The 15,634-nt window shown below is 35.5% G+C and overlaps 1 protein-coding gene across 2 annotated transcripts; it reads right to left on the bottom strand.

Annotated features, from left to right (window-relative positions):
• Nucleotides 1-2,055: 2,055 nt before the first annotated feature.
• Nucleotides 2,056-4,251, bottom strand: LOC108992932. 2 transcript variants are annotated; one of them, XM_035685603.1, is made up of 3 exons: nucleotides 3,407-4,251; nucleotides 2,622-2,882; nucleotides 2,056-2,471 (listed from the first exon to the last, which is right to left on the bottom strand). In XM_035685603.1, the coding sequence occupies exons 2-3, from the start codon at nucleotides 2,859-2,861 to the stop codon at nucleotides 2,274-2,276; spliced, it is 438 nt and encodes a 145-aa protein (XP_035541496.1). In that variant the 5' UTR covers nucleotides 2,862-2,882; nucleotides 3,407-4,251; the 3' UTR covers nucleotides 2,056-2,273. The 2 variants fall into 2 exon arrangements, with proteins under 2 accessions (XP_035541496.1, XP_035541497.1); XM_035685604.1 differs by having other exon boundaries at nucleotides 2,085-2,471; nucleotides 2,622-2,951; nucleotides 3,407-4,066.
• Nucleotides 4,252-15,634: the final 11,383 nt, after the last annotated feature.

Raw genomic sequence — 15,634 nt, 5'->3', positions numbered from 1 at the left:
TCAATAAATGATTAATCTCACACACATCCATGATGAAAATAAATGATTCATCTCATACTCAGAATTATCTTTTTGAGTATGACTACATGATGACAAGCATGGACAACTAATTTTCTCAGGAAAAGTAATTTTCTTGCCCTTTTTCCAAACAGAGTAAAGCATTAGTCCACATGATTCTCACACCTAGTTCTGCATCAACAATCATTGGGAATTAAGAAAGGCACATAAAAAGGGAGCCTTATGTCTGCACCCAGAAAAACTTAACAAAAATAAAATAAAAAAAGGACCCCAAACTTGTTTTGTCTGCACTATGATTTTTTTTTTCCAAAAGCTTAGACCTAAACTATACCTCTTATGGCATTTGATATGGAAGTATGGATCAAGTGCACTCTAAATACTAAGGTATCTTATGAGCAAGGTGTTTATAAACTATGTTCTTAATCTTTTTAAATGTAAGTGACTCGTGAGTTTTCAGGGCACAGATTCTGGTCCCTGTATTTAAATGAGCACATCTGTGAGTCCATTTTTTGCCACACAACAAGAGTCAAGAGACAAGACTCGAAACTTTTACTTTTAGCAAAGCCGTGTGATTTGCTTTGCTTCAGCTGCTAATGCTTGGTTAATGGTTTCAAATTACTTTAGGTGTGTTTTTTTCAAAGGTTTCATATCCCTTTTGACCTATGTTTTATTTCTAAAAATAAATTAAATACCAAGGTATCTGATGAGCAAGGTGTTTGAAACTAAATTTTTAATTTTCAATTTATTCGCCATGGTTTTTCTTGTGATTTGAGCAACAGAGTTTATTCTTATGTTTCTTTTTCCTTCAAAACCCAATGCGTAGGAGCTGTAAAAGCAAGGGAAACTCTTGTTTGTTCCTCTCTTCATATCACATTTTAATCTATGGAAATGGAGAAATACACAATCACAAACTCAAAAAAATACAGAATGACAGACTTCAATCTCTTGTCAAAAACCTAAAAAAAAAAAGTTTAGACCTTCAGACGGGTTCTCTTTTGCAGATCTTCAGACGCAGGTAGGCATTCGAACTCGAATACAGGATCGATAAATACATTTTTTTGTTTTTTGTTCTTTTTATCTATTTTTTAAACATCTTTAAATATTTTTTAAAATAAGATAAAAATACACAAATTTACTAATAATCATTTCTTTTTCTTTTTTTTAAAAAAAATACAATCGGTCAAACTATTGGTCTAACCATGGGTTCCTTAACATTTCTCAAATTGAATTAGAAGCCTCATTAAAAAAATATGTGCTTATCCTGTAAAAAAAAAAAGACTTGGTGCGTGGTTATATTGTCTTCCATGGAGGAAAATACATATCGTCTTCATCTATGCAATTAAGGCTCTATTAGTTCCGACTACCCACCCAAATTCAAAAAAATACCCAATTTATTTCTCTCAGAACTGTTGGGTTTTTGTCCTCATCTGCAATTTCAATACTTCAAAATTCCAGTTTTGGATGTACTTTCTTATTTGTTGAGGAAACATATTAAACTACATTTCTGGATAAACTCAAGCCTTTAAAAACAAGACGAAATAATTTATTAAAATTAAATATCGACAGGACAAGTATTTAACAAGCTGGTAAAATTGTAAAAAGTGAAAAATAAAAATAAAAGTGCACGCCTCGCATGATTCTGATAAGGAAACACTAATGAGATAAGTTGAGAATTTATTTGAATAAAATGAAATTAAGATGTTTTATTAGATTGCAAAAAATTGGTAAGAAGAAGTTGAATAACATATTATAAAATAAAAATATTATTAAAATATTATTTTTTAATATTATTTTTATTTTAAAATTTAAAAAAATAGTTGTAATTTTTTTTTTTTTTTTTACATTTTATTTAAAAATTTATAAAAAAAAGTTGAAGATTTTAATTTAAAAAATATTTATATTTAAATAATGTTCGAAAAGAGAATTATGAAAATTTTTGAGATAAGTCGATGTCCTCAAACAAGTAGTCAATCTAATAAAAGTGCAAAAAGTTGTAAGAGGAACCAAATAATCAATACAAGCTATAGGCAATCGATGTGATAAAAAGAAACAAAACCTCCAATCATTCATTTTCATTATAAAGTGCATATATATATGCAGGAATCCTTCTCGTTACGAGAAATCAATTAAACGTACATACATGAAAGACATTGACAATGAAATTTTTTCATTGAATGAGAGAGAAAAAAAAAAGTAGATATAAAAATATCATTAATCTATTTATTATAACAAATTAATCTATAATTTTACTTAGATTAATAGTCATCTAATTCGTCTAATTCGTCGTCACTAAGATAAATTCCTAACTCTGCTAGAACCGAGACCACCAGGCTAATGATGGGATATCCTTCTGAATAATCTTCTCCTTCTGAAGAATCTCCTTCTGAATAATCTTCTCCTTCTGAATAATCTCCTTCTGAATAATCTGCCTCATCGTCATGCTCCTTCAAGAACTTCACCAAAAGCAGAGAGCGTGCATGCATGTGTTAGTAAAAACTACTTAATAAAAGTACCATAAAATAAATTCACGGCTACACTACAAATAAAAAATCATGTCATCAAAGCAAGCTATTAAGAATATTCTCAAGATTTTATATACTCACGGCCTCCTCATCATCACTGAAGGTGGATGATGCAGAATCATCAGTAGTAATAGTGGTACTGATTTGTTGGACAGGTCCGTCGTTCTCCGCCTGGTTTGGCTCGTCTTGTGTTGATTGGGGTCGTTGTTGTTGAAGCTGACGACGCAGGTCGACTTGGAGTTGATCCAGATATGCTTGCATCAATCCACTGTAGTATTCTTCAGCGGGAATTGGGGGATAGACACTGTACCTTTCAGCCATATATATGATCTGTTTCTCGCTCTAAAGTAATAATAATAATCTTAGTTCCTTGCACTTGAGTTTTCTTTGTAAAAATTGGAATGTATAAACCTATTAGATCGATATGTATATATAGAGTGAGTTTAGTAGGAGAAAACAATTAGATAATGATAAAATTATCAAAGATTTGAAAACAATTAGATAATGATAAACTTATCAAAGATTTGAAAACAATTAGATAATGATAAACTTATCAAAGATTAAGAGTCCTTATTCCTATTGCTCAATTATCCCCACTGGCCTATTTGGAATATTATTGTTATAAATTGAAGATATATTATATATACGTGGTTTGTGAGCAGGATTTGGAGTTGGAGATTGAAGAGGATTCGTCATGGATTATCATCAATTACATCAAGATTATCATTAATACTTATAAGAGCCTATATGGATGAACTTTTGTGAGCAGGATAATTAGGAGTTGGAGATTGAAGACGATTCGTAATGGATTATCATTAGAAAAAAATCTATAGATCACCCAGTGTTTATCATCAGCCATTGCATACCTGAGATGTCAGACCGGATCGGGTTCAACGAACCGGTTCCTTGCCCCATCCCCACTCCCCGAAGACCTCAGTCGGTCTCGAATTCGGAAGTGTGCTTTGACAGAAACCCCAAACTGCTTCTGGGTTTCAACCCTCAATCCCCTCACTTTTCTAATCCAACTTCTTCACTGTAAATCCCTCAACTTTCCTCACAAAGCCCCGAACCTTCTTCTTCTTCTCTGTGAATCGCAAAAAACCCCCTGACGATTTCGAAAACCCCAAATTCTCTAAGTCGTCTTCTTCTTCTTCTTCTCTGTGATTCTCTCAGTCCCCTCACATGCATTGTGATTTCCCCCTCGAAATCTGCAGCTCTCTTAAACCCGTGCTTCATCTCCAAAAACCCAACGCACCGTGCTTCATCTCCCCCCTCCCTTAATCCTCATCGGCTCATCCCCGTGATTTTCCCATCGGCTCATCCTCCGATCCTTTGTTCCAGATCCGCGACGAGAGGACTCCACACCATGATGAAGAAAACAACCCACCAAATCTGCGGCGAGAAACAGGTAATGTATAGATAAACCCATTAATGCTCTTCAAATTTTTCTTTGGATACCTTCGTTTTTCCGTGTGATTCTAGGTTTGCACCGTACATATGTTTGGCTCTGTGCTTCTAGGGTTTAATGTTCTTCAAATCTGGGTGAAATCTTACATTGAGGAGGTATGTGTCATGGTGCTGGCGACAGAAAGGGAACACCTAGATCTAAAATGTGAAAATGAACTGAAGTGGACTTGCGGAAGTAAAGTGCTTAAGTGTGAGGATCGAGTGTTGGAAGTGTTTTTGGTTCGTAGTGGGCTGCTGTTTGAAGCTGAGAGATACGTTGCCGTTTGAAGCTGAGAGGAATAAAAATGCTGGTGTTTATTTTAGTTGAAGCTGTTCGTTTTGGTTTGGTCATCATCTTAGTACTGTTCTTTTTCATTGTTATTTTATCTTTATTTCTCCTTACTGTTATGAAAGATGCTGTTAGTATTGTACTAGGTATAAGGGAGAGCAGAGAGAATATTGAGGGAACAAATGGACTTTTGGTTAACTAGAATCTGTAGTTATTTTCTTTTGTAAGGAGGTTGATTCTCCCTCAAAGCAGAATCACTATCAATACAAATGATGTGGCTAAGGCTTTTCATCAAACAGGTCATCTACACTTGAATCCCTCTTGTAGTTGCATGCATCTTCATCGTTCATTCTTGCCCAATCTGCGTACAACAACCAGCAAATGAGAATTATTAGTAGCTTCTTAACAGCAAAGGAGGTAATGCTCTAACCTCTTGAAGATAAAAACTTTCCAAAAGTGGGCATTCATAATTTATTTTCCCGTAACATTGAGAATTATCACAACTAATGGTTCATGAAGCATCATACACTTCGTTCATTGCATCATCTAATGTATAAAATCTGATGATATAACAAAACATTATTTGTCCTCGTCTGGGCCCTCTTCAGCTCTAAATTTTGTAAAGATTTTGTAAATGAAGAAATCAAAGCCGATCCTCTAAAAATTCTGTAATCTTTAGCAATACTGAAAAGATTTGGAAAGACGATCTTAAGAGGAGAATCCCCACACCAAATGTCATGCCAAAAAGTGATCTTGGACCCTTTCCCCACCTGAATCTCATAATTAAGCTTCAATGCTTGCTGAGGTGCTCTAAAATAATGTACTCAGAGGTGGGAACCGAAATTGTAATCTTTTCCATCAGCTCCTTACCGGCATAGGGTGCGAGCTTAATATGTGCTCCGGCATGAAATTGTGCCTTAGTAATATGTCCACCACAGGGGATTTCTGCAATTAAGAAACAAGGCATTTAGATGCAGATAGTAAGTGAAATGTTACAGTGGAAATAACGATAATTAAGAAGTGTTTCCTCTGTTATGACCCTTGTAGCAATAACAGCTCTAGTGGTGTAGTCCTTACAATGCATCGTATCATCCAAAACTGGCAGTAACATTAAATGTAAATGGAAAATACTAGATGAATAAATTATTATCACCAGAAATGAATGAAACTAGATTGTTAAGGCAGTTATTTCCTCTGCCTTAGATCAGAACTAAGGAGAAGCTTCTAGAAGGACTAGCTCAAATGCAAATCAGAAATACAAGAATACTACACCTCAACATTTCTGTTATAAGGAATCTATCTAATTATGTTATAAAGAATCTATCTAGAGTTTTTTTGAAGTCCAGAACTTCTAAACCCAAGAAATTAAAATAAATATATATACCTAAAGAAATGAAGGAAAACCAAACCTCAGAAAATTTGCAAAAATTGAACTCATGAATACCAAAACATCTATTTGATCGTTTTTCTTAGGAAGGTTCATTTATATATATATATATATAATAAAATGTTGTGAAACTAATATCTCTTCCAGCAAATGATTGATAAAAGAAGTATTCCACTATATAAAAATTAAATGTTATGATTAGTAGGCTTAAGTTGTTCGTATATTTGTCCATCTCTTCATTCGATTTTACATACAAGTTGAAAATGTCAAATTTACACGTTAGAAATAATTAACCCACTATTTTTTGTGAAGTTTGATCCAATTACACACCAATGCTCACTTTTTTATTCCAACACTAGAGCCTTTAAATACAAATGAGTACACTTAATTCATCAGAAAACCACACTGTACCCATGGAAAACAGAGTTTGGTCTTCAACAACTAGGTTTTAGTATTGGAATTGATGCCAAGGTTTAACACTGATACAGAAGAACATGAACAGCAAAAGTTATAGATTTTATAAAGGACATATTCTCAACAGAAAGACCAAAGACAAATCAACTTTTAGAATAAAAAGAAATTTCCTTGCACTTTTTGCTGTTCTATTCTAATGGTACAATATTATACATTGTCAACTATCTAGGTGGAGGTTTTGATTTCTCTTATATGGGAATCCTACAATACTTATTTTAAATAGTAGTTGTTAATATGTCATGGGTCATGAATCTATGTTTACACAATGTGCCATAGTTAACATATTATGTCTAGTTCTGCAGAGCAATAGCATTCAGAAGATGATATAGAGGAAAGAAGTTTAATAAGAGTAAAGACTGATGTTAAAGTAAGCTCTCTTGTGAAGGAAAAACTCAATGAAGGGAAAGGTAAATCCAAATAGCAAGTCATTCAGATCATAAATACTATTTCAGAATACAAGCTTACTCCTTAAGTTATGTATCAGATTTCAGTTTCATCCATGAAGTAGTGATTATTCAATTTAGTTCTTACCTTATTCTTACCCTTACACTTTTTTCTTTGCACATCATTCTAATAAAGGAATGACATGTTAAGCTATATACAAATCTCAGGAAAAATATATATAGAGAGATAAGTAGTACGCATACTAGGTGTCACAAAGCTTAAATCCACGTCTCCAAATATTTAATTATCTTTATATACATGTTGCTTTACATGATGTATCCATTTACCATCTTGTTTTTTTTCATCGTCCTTTCTTTTTCATTGCATATGTAGAACCAAGGAGATGATTCTAGAAGGACCAGCTCAAATGCAAATAAGAAATGCAAGAATACTACACCAGACCTAGAAAACTCTAGATAGATTCTTTATAACAGAATTAGATACATTACTTATAACAAAAATGTTGAGGTGTAATGCAAGGTGTCCTAAGTCCCGAATTCTATGGGATTTCTCTCTGCTATGAAGCTGGTCTTATATATATATATATATAACTTAAAGCCTTTATGCAATGTAATAGAAATAGCAGAGTTAGAAACCACTGTTATGACCCTTGTATAACTTCACTCAACCCCTTACAACATTCTCTCCCCCGAATTCAAACCCATCAAACTCCTCTCTAAAAACTTTCATTATCCTCCTCAACTTAGGGACACAAAAACAAGAACCTACACAACCCAATTCATCTTCCCCTCTCTACAACAAACAAGCCAAGTTCTATATCATACTTGTAAGGTAAATCTTACCCAAATAAAATCAACAACCTCCCCTTAAAACCCCCCTCTGTCTTCGGTAACCAAGACCCTGTCCTTTTCATGGAGATCTTCCAGGAGACAAGTGAGCCTTGGATTCAGAAGAAAATGAAATCTTTGGAAATCGCAGTTGAAAGAAGGCTAGTGGGGTTGGTATTTGAGGTATCTATACATATGGTTTGGAGCAAAAGGGATTGCTTGTCTGGAGCTCCAGTGGTTGCACCATAACAACAACCAGACTCGCACAAACAAGAGTACGCAAGCAATAGACAAATAAATCGATCTCAAGAGAAATTGGGAACTGCAAAGTTACGTGCTTCTGTGGGTAAAGGAGTGCCCAAACAAAGATCTGCAATGATGCGCAAGTAGGGAGAGATGAAGAAACGCAATGCGGGTTGCTTGGAGAGGGAGGAGGGGGGTCTTCGCGGGATTCTCTCTGGTTTTCTCCATTCAATAATCTCCCAGGGAGTGGCAGCGCTGTGTAGATAGAGGAACGTCACTCAGTTTTGTTAGACAGAAAGAAGGCGTCGCCGGTGGCGAGGGAGGAGGTTTTTCGTGGGGCAAATTCGAATGGGGGAAGAAAACTCATTTCCTAAAGACCAAAACAAAACGCACGTTTTGTTAAAAAAAAAAAAAAAAAGCAGGCCCGTAGGGTGTGCAATGTGTGCACTGCTACTGTGGTTGCTCTATAGTTTTACTCCTCTCTCGTGTGCCGAAAAGGCAAAATCCACAAGCTGTCCTTGCAACCCAACCATGATGCCGTCTACAGCACAACCTCCACTGTCACGCCTCGTCGGCGACAACCCCTCCTCCCTCTTGGCCTCACTCTCAGAGTCTCTCTGTCTCCCTCTCTCTCTTGTTTCTGTCCCTAGGTTTCCTTCACCGCCCATTGCCGTTGCAGTCCACCAGCCACCTTTGCCTCCACACCTCGCCGATTGACTACCTCCGCTAGCAAGTTCCTCTCACTTTTTCTCAGCGCTGCCTCTCGACTCTCACTGCTTTGATTTTTCTAAGGCTCAAACTTGCCTCTCTTATTTTCTTTATTTTCCTCTTTTTCTAGTCACTCAAGGACACAAAAAGTGTGCATTCGTTATTTCTGGCTTGGGAGAACTGAATATCACTACTCTTTTGGAGGTACATGGGTCTTGGGCTTTTTTTTTTGTTAAAAATACTTCGAGAGTAATTCTTTTTACTGCTATATTTTTTTTTAGCTATCCTAGTGCCAACTCTTGGATTTGTTCCTTATAGAGAAGTATTATTATATCTCTCATAGCTTGTCTCTCTCTTTTTTGTGGTTTTTGTTTGATCTGCTTGTGATTTGATGGTTTTTGTGATCTGATGGTTTTTTGGGTTTTAGTGATCTTATGTGCAATTAGTAGAAACTGGAAATTAAACTTAGAAATTGGGTTGAAAATTGCATTAGCAGTTAAATTATTAGCCAAAAATTCCTCCATTGTTGGGGTCACACGAGACCCCACCTTCAGGAAAATAAAAGGCACGAAGCTTATTTCTATGTGTACCTGAATAATGGATTTGTAATGTATTTTATGAGATGAATTTATATCAACTGCAAGTAAAAATATAATGTATTTGTGGTTTAATGGTGACAGTTGGTTGTAGAATCTATATGTATATTATTACTTGCAGAGATAGTTGAAAGAGAGAGAAAAATATACGAGAGAATGTTTGACTGAAAGAGAACACTAAAATTAGGGTTTTCCTACTACTCATACTCATGTATTATTTAAGGTTAAGTATTAAATTACACATTCATATTTTTACTCATTGGGTTGAATGTTTATTCCTTGGGTTTGATAGTTATTTCAATAAAATCATTCCATTAGATTTTTGTTGACCAATTGAAGGGAAATATGCTCACATGGCATGTCACATGGATAATAATGAAGTAGTTCCTCTACATGCCACAATTATGAGACCTGCTTCATGATTGGTACTGAGGATAGGATTTTGAATTAATGGGCACACTTTGTAAAACAATATGGCTTTCTTCTGCACATTGGGGATGGATATACCAATTATGTCTTGAATCTATTATTTGCAATCTAGTGATAAATGATTTTAGTTGAAGTTTAAAACTTATCATTACAACTCATGGTGGCTGTATATTATTTTTAAATTAGTTATTAACAATTTCCTGGCAATGCTTTTTTGCAGAATCCAACCTGTATATGTTGTTGATGTTGCTGGTGCAATTGTTGTAGCCTTAAAAGATAATGGCACGAGCATGAGAAAAGTTTATGAGCTTGGTGCACTAGGGGTCTTTACGACCATACATGAATTGGTAAACATTCTCTTCCTCAATGTTCTGGCCTTTTTTATGGGTAAAAAAAGTTTTATTAATAAAATAAATTGTTCTGCCTGTTGCATTGGTATCGTCTAATTTTTACAGAAATCTTGGCACACTGTAGGCAGAACTTATGTATGACATGATTCAGGAATGACCTCGCTATGTCAAAGTTCCTTTCCCTCTTGCAAAGGTACATAGATAAACGACAATATATTAAGGCTATTGGGAATGAATCTTTTGAATACTATCGTTCAATGACATTGACTAACTCATTTTTGGTTTTTATTGCTTTATGTGTGTGGGTTTGTTGGCCTTTAGCAACCCGTATTCAGAATATATATATGTAAGTGATTAAGTTATCAAACATGAAAAATTTGTGCTGAGCATCTTGACATATCATGATGTACAAGTAACCCTTCATTAGTGTTATTTGCCAATCAGCCATGATCAACTTTTTTTGTTGCCATATATTTTGGGCCATGGCAATGTTTGTGTCTCTAATTGTGTGTGCTTATCATTTGGTCTTAAATGCTGGAGTGGTTTTACCATGTGTTTTATATGCTAACTTTCTTAGTTACTTTATGTGCATAAATGTTTTTAGGCTCTTGCAATGCCACGAGAAATACTTCTTAAAAAAGTTCCCTTCCATTACCCAATCCTGAAATTTTCAACCTAGATCAAACCCTTGCATTAACTGCAGATACAATCATGTTGGAGAATAGTGAGTTCAAATAATGTTTTCAAATAAATGTTATCCCATGACCTTTCATTCTTCTTTCCATGCTTGTTGTCTTATGACCTTTGCTTTCTTTTGGGTTAATCAGTCTTCCCTCTTCTTTGATAAGTTAAGTAGTCTTCCCTTCTGGTTGCGTTATTCTATCATCTCTTGATTTCTATGATTGGATCTACAACTTTGACTTTCAACGATTTTGGGATTGCACCTCATAAGCTGAAAGGGTACCCTGTCAAGAACCTTATCCAGTATGGTAAGAGCGGCCCCAAATTTGGCTCTACGACTTGTGAAAATTCTCTCCTGATGCATGGCCATGAGGTTCTATGGGTTTCTATCCTAAATGTTTTTAGTTGATCTGGTTGAAGACTTTGAGAAGGCTTGTAGAATTCACATATGCGTTTGATAAAAATTATGATTAATAAAAGTCAAAATACTTCGTCTCTACATATGGCATGTTTACAAAAGTTTTCATATAATTAAATTCTAGATCTCCTTCATAAAGAGAAGGTACAATAGACTTTGGCAGTCATTTTGTTTTAACTATCTTACTTAAAATAAGAAAATGAAAAATTTATGTGAAGAGTGCTTCCTTTGCTTATAATAAAATGATCTTTAGTGCTAGATAATTTCTTTCATGTTTGCCTTTAGTTGACCATCACCGATCTAATGGTTCAGGTAGTACTTGATTTTGTTCTTTTCTCTTTTAAAGACTTGCTTGACTATAATTGATTTAAGGTTTGAACTAATGATAGTACTCCAACACTACCAAATACTTGGTATTGCTGCATCCATTAGCAATCATTTTTGGATGTTGTATAGCTATAATTCATTAAGAAATCAAGGGATAAGGGTTGAAAACTTGACAAACCCGAGAGAGAAAAGAACTAGCTGATGTCTGTTATAGTTGAAGATGACTGATAATTGCTACATAATATGCATGGAAATCTACCTGCACAGAATACTGAAATGATGTAATTTGTTATGTTCTAAGCTATTACAGCTTTAATACAAATACATTTATGTTGTATGTAATGAATACATTTTTTAATCAATTTGTGCTATTATCTGCTTTTACAACAGATGACTTTTATGTTCTGATTTTTTTTTTCTTCCAAATGGGCAAACGTGCCTCGCACGTTGAGCCACTACTAGTTTGAATATATAAGTGAATAATAATGCTAGTATGTCTTCTCATTTTGTTCTCTTATTTTCACCGTTCATGTATTTAATTTTTTTTCTAATTTTTTTTAATTATTGATTAAGGAAATAACTATTGGTGTATTGATATATATTTTTATTTTTTAAAAATATAAAAAAAAATTTATCTAGTACGGCCAACGGTCATTGATGGACGAATAAACTAAAAGAAACTAACAATAATTATCACACAACCAGTAAGGGCTCTGGCGATTTAGGGCGATTTTGAGTAACCGTTGTTAACTGATTTTCAAGTCTATTTCGTATGAAACTTTGTCTCTCTCGCAATGATGATGAGTCTTTTTCTTGTCTGTAAGTGCAAGTTATTTTTTCTCTTCATTTTGGAGTGGGGTTTTTTTTTTTTTTAATTTCTTTCTGGTATTCTAGTTGTGTACTTGTGATATCTTGAAATGGCGGATGATCTTACGGAGTGCTGGCATCCCCCTTCATTATCTGAAGCAGAAAAGTCTACCATATGCTTGTCTGATTCTATGGAGTCAAATAAAGCTTTTCATACTACGAAGTGTTTTCTTTTTAAACTTTTGACTGTGAAGTTTTTTAACAAGGAGGCATTCAAAAGGATGATGAAGAACTTATGGCATCCTTTGGGGGTTTTCAGATTTATTATATGGGATAAAATCTTTTTTTGGCAGCTTGCTTTACAAAAGGTGAAAAATAGAGGATATTATCCAATGGAACCTTGACTTTTGGAAACAGTCTGGTAATATGCACTGATTATGACGGGACTCTACAGATAACAAAAGTTCCTATGTTATTTGCTTCTTTCTGGGTTCGAATTTATGATTTACCACTAGATGGGATGAATGCACGGGCAGTTCGGAAAATTGTAGGAACTTTGGGTGTTGTTGAAGATATTGATCCCATTGATTCAAGGCCTGGCTGGGGGGGAATATGTTCGTGCGCGCATATCTTTTGATACAAGTAAACCATTGTTGCGTGGTAAACGAGTTGTTGTGGGTAAATCAGATTATGTATGGGTCCGTTTTAATCAGATTATGTATGGGTCCGTTTTAAGTTTGAAAGATTACCACAATTATGTTATTATTGTGGGATACTGGGACATGGGGAGCATGATTGCTTGCAATGGATTAGCAATAAAGGTGCTGTTGGGAACATTGATTTTCCTTATGGTTCGTGGCTAAGGGCGGGGGGTGTTTTTGTGAGAGCACATAATTATCTGGGATCATCTAATGAAGGAAGTACAGGCCACTCTTCGCTTGAAGATGATGATCGGAGCAATTTGTCGGTGAAGGATTCGATGACAGTTAATGATTCTCCACCTCAACCGTTGATGGTTGCAGAAAAGAACAATTAACTATTTCTAAGGTCAATGGGCCTTGTGTGGGCTGGAGGCCCATTTCAGATTCAACTCAACTGCCTTCTATACAGACACGAAAAGCCCACCCAGAATCAACATCTTCTTCTTCTTGTAAGGACAAACAGAGGATATCAAGGATAGATCGCTCCCGTCGTGCACGTTTATCTCGATTTTCGTTGGCTCCTTCAAAGCGTTAGTTGATTGAGAAGGCTTTGGGAGATTCAAGTAATTTAGTTCAGTGGAAGAAACAAAAATCTGTTGGAGATGATTCTCTGGTGGATGTCCTTATCACATCGATGAAGGCTGAGGTTCAGCCTTGCCAGCAGCCATGAAAATCATGAGCTGGAACTCCCGAGGGCTTGGGAACCCTCGGGAGTTCGAACCCTTCAAGACCTTATTCGAAGGGAAGATCCTAATATTGTCTTCATTATGGAGACACGTTCTAGCCATTCTCGTATGGAGGGCCTGAAGGTCCAGCTGGGTTTTTCTTGTTTTCTAACGGTGGGTAGGATTGGTCAGAGTGGTGGGTTATGCCTCTTCTGGCAACATGAGGTAAATCTTGTCTTAAATTCATATTCTCAGTTTCATTTTGATATGTTTGTTTCGGATCCAATCTCTAGAATTTCTTGGCATTTATAGGCAATATATGGGCATCCAGAGACAAATCTCAGGAGAGATACTTGGGCATTGTTACGTTTATTGAAAGATCAATTTAATGGGCCATGGTTATGTTGTGGTAATTTCAATGAAATTTTGGACAATTCTGAGAAATTGGGGGCTAGAAAGTGACCTGCTAGCCAGATGAGAGATTTTCGGGATGCTTTGGATTATTGTCAATTGCATAGTATAGATGTTGTTGGGCTTTTGTATACATGGAACAGTTAGACAAATTAGCTAGTAATTTGGAATGGTTTGATTTATACCCCTCTTATAGAGTTTGTAATCTTATTACTTCAATCTCTGACCATAGTTGTTTGGTTTTGAACACGGATGGGTTAGTGCACAATGTTCCCAGGAAGCCTTGGTTGTTTAAGTTTGAGTCCATGTGGGTGGGAGAAAGGGGTTGTGAGGAAGCTATTGCAAATGCATGGACCAATGACTATGCTGCCTCTTTGACTGATAAAATAGAACATTGCCGCAACAATATGACAGTTTGGAGTAAGGAATATTTTGGTAATGTTCGACATAAACTGGCTATGAAGAGAAGGGAACTGGAACAACTACAAAATGTACCTTATCTTTCTTACCCATCGCATGAGATATGTCGTGTTAAACATTATATTAATTACCTCTTGGAAAAAGAAGAATTGATGTGGAAGCATAGGTCCCGTGTGCAATGGTTGGGAGATGGGGATCAACATACTAAGTTCTTCCATTTTAAAGCTTCTCAAAGACAGCGACGCAATCCTATCACCAGACTAAGGAATGATGAGGGTGTTATGCATAAAGGATCTGAAATGCTTCCAATGATACATGATTATTTTTCAAAAGTGTTTAGTTCCACTAATCCTTCTAATTTTGATGCAGTATTGCAACCTGTTCAGCCTTGTGTTTCTGTTTCTATGATTGGTGACTTAGTGCATGACTTCACAGCAGCTGAGATAAAGGCAGCCTTGTTTCAAATGCAACCATTGAAAGCTCCAGGCCCTGATGGTATGCCTCCGTTATTTTTCCAAAATTATTGGCATCTGGTGGGTGATATTATTATTAACTCTGTTTTACAAGTGCTGGTTTCGGGTGTTATGCCTCTTGACTTAAATCTTACAAATATTGTATTGATTCCAAAGACCAAACAACTTGAGTATATAAAGAATTATAGACCCATTAGTTTATGTAATGTGGTCTATAAGGTCATTGCTAAGGTATTAGCAAATAGGCTTAAATTAGTTTTACCTGGAGTTATTTGTAAAAATCAATCTTCCTGGAAGGCTGATTATAAATAATGTTCTAGTGGCTTTTGAAACTATGGATGCTATTAGGAGAAGGAAACATGGAAAGAAGGGTTGTATGTCCTTTAATAGGATATGAGTAAAGCCTACGATAGGGTTGAATGGATTTTTCTAGAAAAACTACTGCTGCGTATGGATTTTAATTCTCAATTCATCTGTCTAATAATGATGTGTATCACTTCAGTTTCGTACAAAGTTCTTGTGAATGGATTTGCCACTCAGCCTATTAGCCTACCCGTGGTTTACGTCAAAGGTGCCTTCTCTCTTGCTATTTATTTGTTATATGTGCTGAGGGATTACTTCTGTTGCTGAAGCAAGCTGAACAACAACGCCACTTGAGGGGTATTAGTGTGTGTCATAATGCTCCCCAAGTCAGTCACTTATTCTTTGTAGACGATAGCATTATTTTCTGTCAAGCATCTGTTTTAGAAAATCAGCATATAAAAAGTTTGATATCTAGTTATGGTGTGGCATCGAGACAACAGTTGAATATGGGAAAAACAGAACTTCTTTTTAGTCGCAACATGGAGCCAACCATTGTGAATGCTATTAAAGGAGTGTGGGGTGTTCAAGATTTTCAGCATCATGCTAAATATCTTAGTTTACCCTCTTTTGTGGGAAGATTACGATTTCAAACATTTAAAGCAATAAAGGATAGAGTTTGGGCAAAATTACAGGGTTAGAGAGAAAAGTTATTGTCACAAGCTGGCCGATAGATG

The sequence above is a fragment of the Juglans regia genome, chromosome 14 (genome assembly GCF_001411555.2).
Source record: "Juglans regia cultivar Chandler chromosome 14, Walnut 2.0, whole genome shotgun sequence".
NCBI classification, from domain to species: domain Eukaryota; kingdom Viridiplantae; phylum Streptophyta; class Magnoliopsida; order Fagales; family Juglandaceae; genus Juglans; species Juglans regia.
The sequence above is the reverse complement of the archived record's forward strand: the minus strand, read 5'-3'. Positions and strand labels throughout refer to the sequence as shown.

Excerpts from the sequence above, each read along its gene's own strand:
- LOC108992932 (XM_035685603.1), bottom strand. The coding sequence starts at position 2,861 with ATGGCTGAAAGGTACAGTGTCTATCCCCCAATTCCCGCTGAAGAATAC. Across the intron at positions 2,472-2,621 it reads TCAGTGATGATGAGGAGGCC|TTCTTGAAGGAGCATGACGA; the intron begins GTGAGTATATAA and ends CTTTTGGTGAAG.